The sequence below is a fragment of the Ailuropoda melanoleuca genome, chromosome 8 (genome assembly GCF_002007445.2).
Source record: "Ailuropoda melanoleuca isolate Jingjing chromosome 8, ASM200744v2, whole genome shotgun sequence".
Lineage (NCBI taxonomy): Eukaryota > Metazoa > Chordata > Mammalia > Carnivora > Ursidae > Ailuropoda > Ailuropoda melanoleuca.
In genome coordinates this window covers 51,362,616-51,375,015 of record NC_048225.1, presented here as the reverse complement: position 1 = coordinate 51,375,015, position 12,400 = coordinate 51,362,616, and the positions used below count along the sequence as shown (strand labels likewise).

The following is a 12,400-nucleotide window of genomic DNA, read 5'->3' as shown; positions in this document are numbered from 1 at the left end:
TTTAAGGAAGGTGAAGCTCTCCAACCCTGATTTGTAAGTCTGTTAAATATCTACCTTGGTCATAGCCCCAGAAAAATATTTTAAGTTCTGTATAGCGTAACTGCAGCTCAGGGTGGTTCTAGGATGGACCACAGACCCATGGAACTAAAAAGGCATCTAATCTAAACCTCTTACGTTTCTTTGAGAACCAATTATTATAATCACGTGAAAAAATCTCCCCTTTTTTATTTTGCCTTTTAAACATTTATGAATCGAAATAACTTTACAGAAAAAGAATCTCTCCTCCCCCAGTCTCCTCTGATCTTTGAGGAGAACAGTAAAGCTGGAGCAGGGGTACTGTTCAGAGCCACCTGGGCACTAGCTCTGCATCTTCTCCCAGAAGGAGGAGTATACGCTTAACTGCTGATGGGTTTGGGTCACTCTGTGACAGGCAGGTGTTCCAACTTAGAACACTCTTTGAGAGTCCCTTAAACATAGGCTCCTAAGCCTTAAGTGTCAGTTCCCTAGCAAGATGCTAATGACATTAAGTCTGAGTGTAAAAGTGTATTAGTGAGAGAGACTGGCTTTGTTCTCAGCTCTGGAACATTCACTGACTAGGTGAAGAATGTCAGCAGCACTGCGCACTCCATAAGGAACCAAGAGCCATGGAGAAAGCCAGCAAAGATATGCTGCCTCTGCCCCCGCTTGGTGTAGCCACCTGGCTTCTTTTCAGTTTTGTTTCCTCGGCTAACTAAATGAGGAAGCAGGGAGTATGTACACATGCCTGTATGTGGTCTCTTCCTGCTAGTCTATAACCTGCCTATACAATATACTTAAAAAAATTATTTATTTTGAAATAATTTCAGACTTACAGAAAAGTTGTAAGAATAATGAAATGAGAGGGGCACCTGGGTGGCTCAGTCATTAAGCATCTGTCTTTAGCTCGGGCCATGATCCCAGGATGCTGGGATCGAGCCCCGTGTCAGCCTTCCTGCTTGGCTGGAAGCCTTCTTCTCCCTCTCCCACTCTCACTGCTTGTGTTCCCTCTCTTGCTGACGATCTCTCTGTTAAATAAATAAATAAAATCTTAAAAAGAATAGTGAAAAGAGTTCTCATTTTACCCAGATCCAAATGTTAACATTTTATCATATTTTATCATTCTATCCATCAATAGATATTTTTTCTGAACTGTTGTAGGTCTTATACCCCTTTAATCCTATATACCTGTATGTAGTTCTCAAAAAACAAGGGCCTTCTTCTACGTAATCACAATACAATGATCAAAATCAGGAAATTAGTATTGATACAATTTAATGTACAGATGCTATTAATATTTTGCCAATTGACCTGATAATACACGTTACATTTACTTGTATTAATGAGATCATACAGTATGTAGTCCTTCGAGACTTGCTTTTTTTCACATAGTATAATACATTTTAGATTCTCTCATGTTATTGTATCAATAATTTGGTCCTTTTTATTGCTGAGTAGTATTCCATCATTGGATTATAACACAATCTGTTTATCCATTCACCAGTTGGTGAACTTTTGGGTTGTTTCCATGGGACTACTGCAAATAAGACTGCTTTGAATGGCTGTAGTTAACAGTGCTGTATGATATGTATGAAAGTTGTCAGGAGAGTAAATCCCAAGAGTTTCATCACAAGGAAAAAAAGTATTTTTTTTCTTTCTCTCTTTTTTTTTGGTATCTATATGAGATGATGGATGTTAACTAAACTTACTGTAGTAATCATGATATATATTAAGTTAGATCATTATGCTGCATACCTTAAACTTACACGATGCTTTACATCATTTATATCTCAGTAAAACTGAGGGGAAATACACAGTGGGATAGGCTACTTCAAAGTCTAGGAAATAAAAAAGTTAACCTCTCCTTTTTTCAAAAAAGTTGCTGTATACATCCTATGCATGTTTTTGTGTGAATGTGCTAACTCGTATGATAAATGTATGTTTTTTAGGGATTTTGTGATAAATGTATGTCTAACTGAGAAAGAGTCCAGCTGTTTTCCAGAGTTAACTTTACACTTTACACTTTATTAGCTATGTAGGATAGATCCAATTCATATCCTCACCAGCATTTGATATCTCATCTTGGTTTTAATATGTGTTTCCATGGTGATTTGTAATATCAAGTGCCTTTTCATATTCTTCATAGCCGTCCATGCATCTTCTTTGGTAAAGTGTGTGTTCAAATACTTCACTTGTTTTTTAAAAATTGGATTGTTTTTGTATTGTGTTTCAAGAGTTCTTTGTATATTCTAGATAAAGTCCTTTGTTGGATATGTGATCTGCAAATATCTTCTCCCAATCTGTAGATTTTTGTTTTATCTTAACAACGGTGAGAGAAAACATGCCATGGTTGAAGAATGGATAGAAGGCCATGCATGATATAGAACTATGCAGTGAGACTAGAGAGGAAGCTGGGTACTTACAGACCATGTTAAGGAGTTTGGCATTTATTGTTAAGGGCATTGAGAAGTCACTGAATGCTCTTAAGTGGAGGGGTGACATGAATGGATTTGTATTTTAAAAAGATTGCTCTGGCCACAGTTTGAAGAATGGATAATTGGAAAGCTACAGTGGTTTTAAAAGTTACTGCAATAGTCCACACAAGAAGTAATGGCAGCATAAACCAGGGGAGTGGCAGTGGAGATGGAGAGGAATGGAGATCCAAGAGAAAATAAGGAAATAAATGTCTAGCTGATGCCCATTATATCCAGTCTTTGAGGAAAATTATATTTGATGTTTAGCTGTAGATTTTTCTTAGTTGTCTTTTATCTAAAGAAGATTCCCTTCTAATGAAAAAGTTGGATGGTGCTGATGGTTGCACAACAGTGTGAATATGCTTAATGCCACTGAATTGTGCACTTAAAAATAGTTAAGATAGTAAATTTTATGTTATGTGTATTTTACCACAATTAAAATAAACTGGAAAAAAAAGATTCCCTTCTAGTTTCATTTGCAGAGTTGTTTGTTTAAGATTTTATTTATTTGAAAGAGAGACAGAGAGAGGGTGAGAGAGCACAAGCAGGGGGAGCAGCAGAGGAAGAGGAAGAAGCAGGCTCTCCATTGAGCTGGGAGCCTGATGCGGGACTCGATCCCAGGGCCCTTGGGATCATGACCTGAACCGATAACAGACACTTAATTGACTGAGCCACTCAGGCACCCCTGCTGAGTTTTTTTTTAATCATAAATACATTAACTTGGTTAAATGCTTTTTATGCATCAATTGAGATAATTTACATGTTTTTTTCTTCTTTATGGTGAACTGCATTAATTTTTCATTGTTGAACCTTGGATTTGTTAATGTTTTCTTTTTTTTTTTTTTAAGATTTTATTTATTTATTTGACAGAGAGATTGACAGCTAGCGAGAGAGGGAACACAAGCAGGGGGAGTGGGAGAGGAAGAAGCAGGCTCATAGCAGAGGAGCCCGATGTGGGGTTCGAACCCATAACGCTGGGATCACGCCCTGAGCCGAAGGCAGACGCTTAACCGCTGTGCCACTCAGGCGCCCCTGTTAATGTTTTCTTGAGGATCTTCATTAAATATTTAAAAGAAAATTCACCAAAGAAGTCATCTGTGCCTAGAATTTTTCCTGTGGAAACGTTTTAAAATTATAAATTGAGGGGCGCCTGGGTGGCACAGTGGTTAAGCGTCTGCCTTCGGCTCAGGGCGTGATCCCAGTGTTCTGGGATCAAGCCCCACATCAGGCTCCTCTGCTATGAGCCTGCTTCTTCCTCTCCCACCCCCCCTGCTTGTGTTCCCTCTCTGTCTCTCTCTCTCTCAAATAAATAAATAAAATCTTTAAAAACAAAACAAAAAAACAAAGGTTTTATCAATTTTATTCATCTTTTCAAAGAATCAAGTTTTGACCTGTTGATTTTCTGAATTGTTTCCCATTTCATTAATCTATACACATATATTCATTATTTTCTGTCTTCTACTTACTTTGGATATGATTTGCTTTTTTCTTCTAGCTTTTTAAAGTGGAGGCTTAGACCATTGATTTTAGACCATTTTTTTCTATAAGTATTTAAATTGATAGATTTCCCTCTAAGCATTATTTAGCTGTATTCCACAAATTCTGATATATTTTTTCCTTTGTCCTTTGATTAAAAATACTTTGTTCAATTTCCAATTACTTTGTAGCTTTTCTAAACATCTTATTGTAAATAATTAAGTCTATTTTGTCAGGTAACGTTACGATTATTTCATTTCTTTGAAATTTACCGAGATTTAAATTCTAGCCTTTTAGTCTGTCTTAGTGAATGTTCCATATACACATGAAAATATATGCATTCTGCAGTTGTTGGGTGTAGTAACCCAGAAATGTCTTTTAGGACAAATTGATAGTGTTGCTCAAATCTTCCATTTCCTTAAGGACTTTTTCTATTTGTTCTATCAATTATTGAGAAAGAGTTGTTAAGATTTCCAGCTATGGTGGTGGTGTCTATCTTTCCCCTTAGTTCCGTTATTTTTGTCTTTATATTTTGTAGCTCTTTTACTAACAGTATACAGATTTGGAGTTGTTATACTTTTGTTGATGAATTGGCCCTTTAAGCATCATGATATGACACTCTTTATCTGTAGTGATACTTAAGGTCTACTTAATCTGATATTAATATGACCATACCAGGGGCTCCTGGGTGGCCAAGTTAGTTGGGCATCCAGCTTTTGATTTTGGCTCAGGTCATGATCTTGTGGCCATGAGATTGAGCCCACATGGAGCTCTGCACTGGGTGTGGAGCCTGCAAAGTTTCTCCCTCTCCCTCTGCCCCACTCACCCCTCTCTCTTAAAACACACACACACACACACACACACACCATCTTTCTTATTAGTATTTCATTTTGTGTCTTTTTTCATCCTTTTACTTTCAACTGGTGTCTTTATATTTAAAGTGCCTACCTTATAAGTAGTGTTTAGTTGGATCTTGCTTTTTAATCTAGACAATCTTTGCCTTAAACTCTTTAGTCTAATGTTATTATTTATATAGCTATGTTTAAGAGTTTCATCTTGCTGTTTGTTTTCCGTTTGACCTCATGTTTTTCATTCCTTCCTTTTTGGGGGGTTAATCAACTATTTTTCAAATATTCCATTCTCTATCCTCTATGGGTTTTTTTTAGCTTATGTGTGTGTGAGAGAGAGACAGACCTTAACAGAAAGAGAGAGATTGTTCTAGGGAAGATTCAGGTTCACACTTAAACTAACAATTATTCTACCTGCAATGGGCCAGGCGCTGGGCTAAGCACAATTCTACGTGGTCAGTAGGTTTATTTCTTTCACGTTACAAAAAAGTTGCTCCCTGGGTTATAGTATTCTAGTGAAGTTCATTAAACTGAAAGTTAAACATGTTTCAATTCAAAGCCCAGCTTCCACTGCTTAACAGTTGTGTCATCTTGGCCAATGTGTATATATTTTATGAGCTTTAGTTTCCTTATCTATAAAATGAGAATGGATGTTTTAGTGCTACTTTAGAGGATCACCATAGAGATCATATGGAGTAATTTCTATAGATGTATTATGAAAACTATAAACATGTACGATATTTCAGGATTTAATGAAAAGACTACTTTCCTTATACCTTTAATAAATATATAAATTTCATTCCTATCTCATCTTTCAAAACTGAAAAACTCTTTTCTTTGGCACATCTATTGTCTTCATGATATTTTCAGTTCTTTCCTTATACCATCTCTGTGATTAGAATGTACCCCTTCCACAACCACTGCACCAAGGCATTGTTCTTTCTGCTCATACTTCAAGACCCAATTAAAATAGCATGTCATTCACAACTTCCCACTCATGTTTATTCACATAGATCCTCAACTCTATTTTGTCTCATCCTACTGTAACTATTTTCACACATTCACTAACCTTACCTGACTAAAACTCCAGGGACTATTTGGTTCATCTCAGTATTTCCAATGTTGAGTATAGAGCCTGGTACAGAGTAAGTGTTCAGTAAATACCTCTTGACTGAATGAAAGGATAGAGGTAAACAAATTAGGGAAGGAGGGCTTTTGTCTCTGAGCTTCAGTGCTGACAGTGTCTTCCCTGTACAGATAGATAATAGGTGGAGCCTAGTAGCTGGGCTGGTATTTACCAAACTCCCACTTTCCCATTTGCTGGAGTGGAAACAATTCAGAAGCCACCATCCTTTAATGTTGGATTAATGTCATTAAACGCCTTATCTTTAATATCCCTTGGAGAATCTGATAAGACTTTATGGAGTGATAAAAGCATCAACAGAAGCTTTTTTGAGTTAAGTGGGAAAGGAGCTCACAAAAAGGCAGATTCTTTTTTTTTTTTTTTAGATTTATTTATTTATTTATTTGACAGAGATAGCCAGTGAGACAGGGAACACAGCAGGGGGGATGGGAGAGGAAGAAGCAGGCTCCCAGCCGAGAAGCCCGAAGTGGGACTCGATCCTGGAACCTCGGGATCACGCCCTGAGCCGAAGGCAAACGCCTAACAACTGCGCTACCCAGGAGCCCCACAAAAAGGCAGATTCTTATGAAATCTCTCCACAGTCCAGATTTTGGCTTGGTGTGCAAGTGCTTTCTTCTCCCACCCTCTCTCTTTCCACTCTCACCTATTACACTCCAGTCATACTAAACTACCTTTAGTTCTCCAGGTTTTTCTTTCCTCTGAGCCTTTGTACATGCTATTCCCTGTACTTGGAATGCTTTATTCCCTGATTTCCTTTAACCTGGCTAATTCCTGTTTGTCCTTTAGGTCTCAGCTTACATCTCGGCTTACCTCCTCTGGGATGCCTTCCCTGACCATTTGCCCTGACCCTCCAGGTCTGAATTAGGTTCTCTTTCTCTGTGTTCTCATAACCCTGAACTAATGTCCTTGTAGCACTTGTAAAACTATTGACATTTCTTTTTAGTCTCCTATATTTTTCACTAGACTTAGCATTCCTTAAGGCATTGAATCTTCTTATTCCAGGGCCCTGAATGATCTTTGGCACAAAATAAACCTCAGTAAACATATTCTCAGTGAATTAATGGGTGAACGAATGAATCCCACAAGAATGCCAATTGCAAAGAAAGCTTAGAAGAACAGGTAGCTGGTATACTTTCTCTTTCCACCTCCAGCATTCTCCTGGTGTGCAGCCTGCAGATGTGGAGGAAGTTGTCAAGAAGGGTGTACAGACCCTTGTCATTGGCCGTGGGATGAGTGAGGCCTTGAAGGTAGGTATTGGTGAGCACAACATTCCTGAGGACAGTTGGTGACCTCTTGGACCTTTACCTTAGAAATATGTCCTTCTTGGGAGCTCATCTCAACATATCACGCACCCTCATTTCGCTGAGCCAGTGGATGGCGCAAGATAAAATAATGGATGTTAGGACTCTTCCTCGTCAGGGCTGGACTCTGCAGTCCCTACCTAACCCTGTGTTGTTTCAACTATTTTTCAGAAACTCTTCACTCCTGGAATTCTCAAGCTCTATAGCTATCGATATTTGGTTCTTTAGATTTTCACAGTACTTACTTTTTTTTTTTAGTACCTTGCATTTTTATAGTATTTTTTATTCTTTCCTTAAACACAGTCAATCAAGTTATGCGTTTTTCCCCTTTAGGAGAAAATGCTTATTTTTATTGTACTTACAGAAATAATATATGCTTATTGCTAAACAGTTGATGTAGAAATGTTGAAGCAGAAAAGTGAAAGATCCCCACCCCCATCTCCACATTTGATGTCTACTGTTCCAGTTCTCTGTGCAGCTGCAAATATATACTCTTATGCATACAGATACACATGTATACACTTACATTCATTTTTACATAAATAGGATCACATTGTACATATTGTTCTGTAACTTCTTACATTATTACATTGTGGACGGCCTTTCGCGTAAGTATACGGAGATCTGCCTCATTCTCTCCTTTATATAGATGTCCTAAAATCTTCTTCCCTTCCGATAACGGTGCTCTTTATCTATATATTTTTTTGTTTAACCTATCTTTCCCATTAAAATAATTCCTTTCTATAAAGGCTATTGTTATTATAAAATTGTTCAAACATATAAAAATATAGGGCATTTAAAAAATATTTCAGAGCTCTTTCTGAGGAGGCATAATCTTATTAAAATAATATTCAGCACAAGCCAGAGTTTTTAAAAAATCCAATAATAGCTGCCACTATTGAGAATCTTTTATATAAATTAATTTACAAACATTTATTCAGTGCCTTTTATGGGTCACTCTTCCAGACACTGGAGACAAGATAAATAAGACAAACAAGGTTCATGGCCCTCTTGAAAAATAAAACTAGACAATTTCAGATTGTTTAACAAATGCTGTGAAGACAATGGTGACCTATGAGGGGCTGCTCTAAATGGAGTAGTCAGGAAAGGCCTTACTGAGGAGACATTTGAGCTGCAGTATCCATACAGACTATTAGTTAACTTCATCCTCACACCACCCTGTGTGTATTTTTATCCCCATTCTACAGAGGAGGAAACCGGGGTTGAGAAACTTTAGATAGCTGGCCTACATGGCAAAGTTAGACTTTAGACTCCGGTTGGACTGACTCAGATATTCAACATTTACATGCTAGACATTTTCTATACCTTAGCTGAATTAGTTTTCATACCGGCCCTGGGAGCTAGGTATTATTACCCATATTTACAGACTGGAAACAAAGGGTCAGAGAATTGAATTCACTGCTAAGGGTCACACTGCTAAGACTTAAATCCAAAACTGTCTGACTCCAGAATCCATCCTCTTCCCCTTTCCATTTCACCTGAGCTTTGTGTATGCATGATGCTTCTGTCAACTTCTTAGAAGCCTTGTTGACTCCTTGGGGCTCCCTGTCAGATTTTGGACTGGTGACACGCTGGGCGATCAAGTAGTGACCATTGTCAATATCCAGTTTTGTAAAGAACCCTTGCCTCATGGCTGGAAAGGAAACCCAGGAGGGCTTTTCCCCTGACTTACTCATCTTTTTGCCTCTTCCCAGGTGCCTCCGTCAACTGTGGAGTACCTCGAGAAACAAGGCATTGATGTGCGGGTCCTCCAGACGGAGCAGGCAGTGAAGGAGTATAATGCCTTGGCTGCGCGAGGCATCAGAGTGGGAGGGGTCTTCCATTCCACGTGCTGATAGAGCCTTAAGGAGAATAAATCACTGAGCAACAATGCCTGTGACTGTCACTCTTAGCACTCTCCACACCGGCCTCCCCAAGCATTTTTCAACAGCTGTTCATGCCAGGTTCTGTGCTAGGCTTTGGGATGCATGGATGACTAAGACCAGGTCCCTGTCTGAGAGGAACTGAAAATCAGGGGAGAAGACAGATGTACATAATATACTAACTGTTAGGCCAGAAACATGAGGAAATAAAGGCAAAAATAAAGCCTTCTGCTTTGAAGCCCAAGGAAAAGTGTCGGTGCATTAAAATTACATTGCAACTGATGCTTTGGAATGTTTAACCATTAATTCAACCAATTTTTATGGAGTACCTTGTATGTCAGACACTGCTACAGGCTCCAGGGAAACAGCGATTAAAGTCTTATCCTCACAAAGCTGATATTCTAGTGAAACAATAAATCCATAATGAGGTAGAACCTGTTATGAAGATAAAGCAGGAGGAGGAGGAGGAGAGGAAAGAAGGCTCTTTCAGATACATGGTCAGGAAAAGTCTCTGTGCAGATGACATATGAGCAGAACCCCCAATGAAGTGACGGAGCACTTCAGTTACGACAGCCGGAGGAGCTCACTAGGGTTCTAGGCAAGCTGTTCTACGAGCTTGGCCTGAGCCTAGCTGGACAGTTCTCTCTGGGCCTCAGTCTCTTGCTATAAAATGATGGGGCTGGGTGAGATGCTCTGTAACCGCTGTGGGTAGTCTTTGTTCTGTTAAATACTAGGTGTCTTTTGTGAAGCCTTAGAATAGACTGATAGAACTATAATAAATTATCAGCATCACCTTAGTTTTCATTCCTCCCCCTCTTTAAAGAGTTATGAGTATGGGCTTTGGTGTCAAATAGCCTTGACTTTGAACTGTGGCTTTCTGCCACTCGCTGGTTGGGCATTTATTTAATCTCTTAGAGTTGCACTGTTCTCATCTGCCAGATAGGGATGATAATTAGTACCTGGAGTTATTTTGTAGGTAGTAAATGGGGGTGATTCATACAATGTCTTAGCACACTTCTTGGCATATAGTGAGGACTCAATAAATTGAAGCCATTGTTGTCATTATATTTTGATTAATGGGTCTGCTGTGTGTCAACTAGTTTCATTTTATGGTTCGTAACAGCAGCCTATTTCATAGATTTGTAGAAGCCCAAGGAACTCTTGACTCTATTCTCTCATTTATTCTCTTTCGTGCCCATTTACTCTCTCACTGATTTTTTATGACTAGTTATTGCTGGGCCCTGGGAGTACGGGAATTAGTAAATTATAATTCTTGCCCTCAGGAGTTACATGGGAGAGAAAAATCAACAATGATAACAGTGTGTTAACACTACAATAGTTACAAGGTTGAATGATGCCCTAAATGATGGCCTAATCCTATCAGGATGGAAGGGAAAGTAAGGAAGACATTGCTAAGACCATGACACAAGCTGAATCTTAAAGAATAAGGTGTTTGTTTACTCACCAAACATTTGGCAACTTTTAAGTAAACATTTACTAGGTCAAGTATTTATCACAGCCATAATTAATACCCCAGCCCTTGTTGAAGCCACAGCCCTAGAAAGTTGGCTTTACTCCACGTGATCCTGTCACCTGCTTGGCCCAGTTGGGGATCTGACTAGGCAGCCAATCCACAGACTGAACAGCAGCTTAAGATGTGGCTTGGCAAGAAAAGGTGAGCTAAGACCACTGGAATGGAAAGTGAAGGGATCTTTCCAAGTTCACCCAGCAAGGAAGTGGTAGAGCCAAGATTAGAACCTGATGTTGTGTCTTGATATTTTTCTACTATACACCTCCTTAAAAGGCCCATGGGAGTTGGGGACCTCACTGGCTCAGTCAGTAGAGCATATGACTTTTGATCCCAGGGTTGTTGAGTTCAAGCTCCACACTGGGCTTAGAGTTCACTTCAAGGGAAAAAAGAAAAAGCCCATGGGAGTAAGATCCTCACAGACCTGACTTCCAGGTTGGAGTTCTGGGGAAGTCCTGTTTAGTTCCCTTTCTGCAACCAGCCAATTGACAGATAAAGGATCTTTCTAGATCTCAGCTCAAAAAGTCAGGCACCTATGTAGCTAGGAGGGTATTTGATAAAATTCGGACTGTTTCTCTATTGATGCAATGGACCTTTTTTTTTTTAAGTGAAATGTAAAGTGAGACATCTCCAGTGGGTGTTGAACTAGGTGTGGGTGTAATCAGTGTTCCTAAGCGAGTTGTCGCCACATTAGAGAGAACTTAGTACAAAGTTCTTAGAGACGGAAGTACCTGGCAGTGAGGTCATTAAACTTTGTATAGAACCTGCTAATAAACAGCTCCTATTTCTGAATATATTCTACATGGTCATTGCTGGAAATGTACAGAACCTGGACAGAAGCTATTTTTCCACATGACACTATACTCAGTCCCATGTCTTAATCATTAAGCCCTTTGATTTGATTTGTAGGTAGCACAGCCCTCACTCTGCCCACACTTAAATTCTTCTAGCTTGAGCAGTTCCTAAGACAAGAATTCTACCAAGTACTTTCTGTGCACTCTACAATTCTGTTTGCCGAAGTCAATCATGTCAAAGCCAAAGATAAAGTCCTTTTGGAAACCGAATCCCAGGGCTAGCTTTTGCAGGCATGCCATGGTACTGCTAAGTTCGCTCTGGATTTGTAGACTCATTCACTCTTTCCCCACCTGGTACGTGCCTGTAGCTGTGCTGAGGATACCACACACGACCTTACTGTGCAGGGACTCAGATTAGTTGGAAGAAAAAGACATGTAACATATGGTGATGGTACTGACGTTGCAAACTGCCACAAATCTACCTAGAGACCTGTTTTGTGTGTCTCAGAGTAATTTTAACATTTATCATTTATTTTTTAGTTGGGTGTTTTTTTTTACATGAAAATGCAGATTTCTGGCTCTTCTGGAAGAACCGGAAGATCTGATACCACCAGGCCCACACTTAGAACCCGCTGAGCAGAGCTGAATAGCAACTACCTTCTGACCTTGACTGAAGAGAATGGAAGTCTATTACCTTCCTGCAGGCCGCCTCCCTTTTTCCCTGCCTACCTTTCTTTAAAAAAGGTTTCCATTTGTGAACCTACAACAAATAAATAAATATGCTTCAAGAACACAGAGGGCTGTTGGAACACAGAGGCAATGTGCCAAGCCCACAGGAGACACAAGATATATTCTGGAATGGAGCTCCGGCCTAGAGAATGAGAAGGAGCTGTAGGAGACACTCTGAGGAACACAGTCCAGGGCTCAGCAGGCCTAA

General features: G+C 39.4%; 1 protein-coding gene across 1 annotated transcript in view; it reads left to right on the top strand.

The window, feature by feature from the left end:
* The window catches only part of AAMDC (adipogenesis associated Mth938 domain containing), a 38,022-nt gene extending 28,873 nt beyond the window's left edge, over window positions 1-9,149 (top strand). The window contains exons 3-4 of the mRNA XM_002916270.4: window positions 7,109-7,204; window positions 8,974-9,149. Coding sequence (XP_002916316.1) covers window positions 7,109-7,204; window positions 8,974-9,114 — 237 coding nt within the window. The 3' untranslated portion in view covers window positions 9,115-9,149. The remainder of the gene's footprint in view (window positions 1-7,108; window positions 7,205-8,973) is intronic.
* Window positions 9,150-12,400: the final 3,251 nt, after the last annotated feature.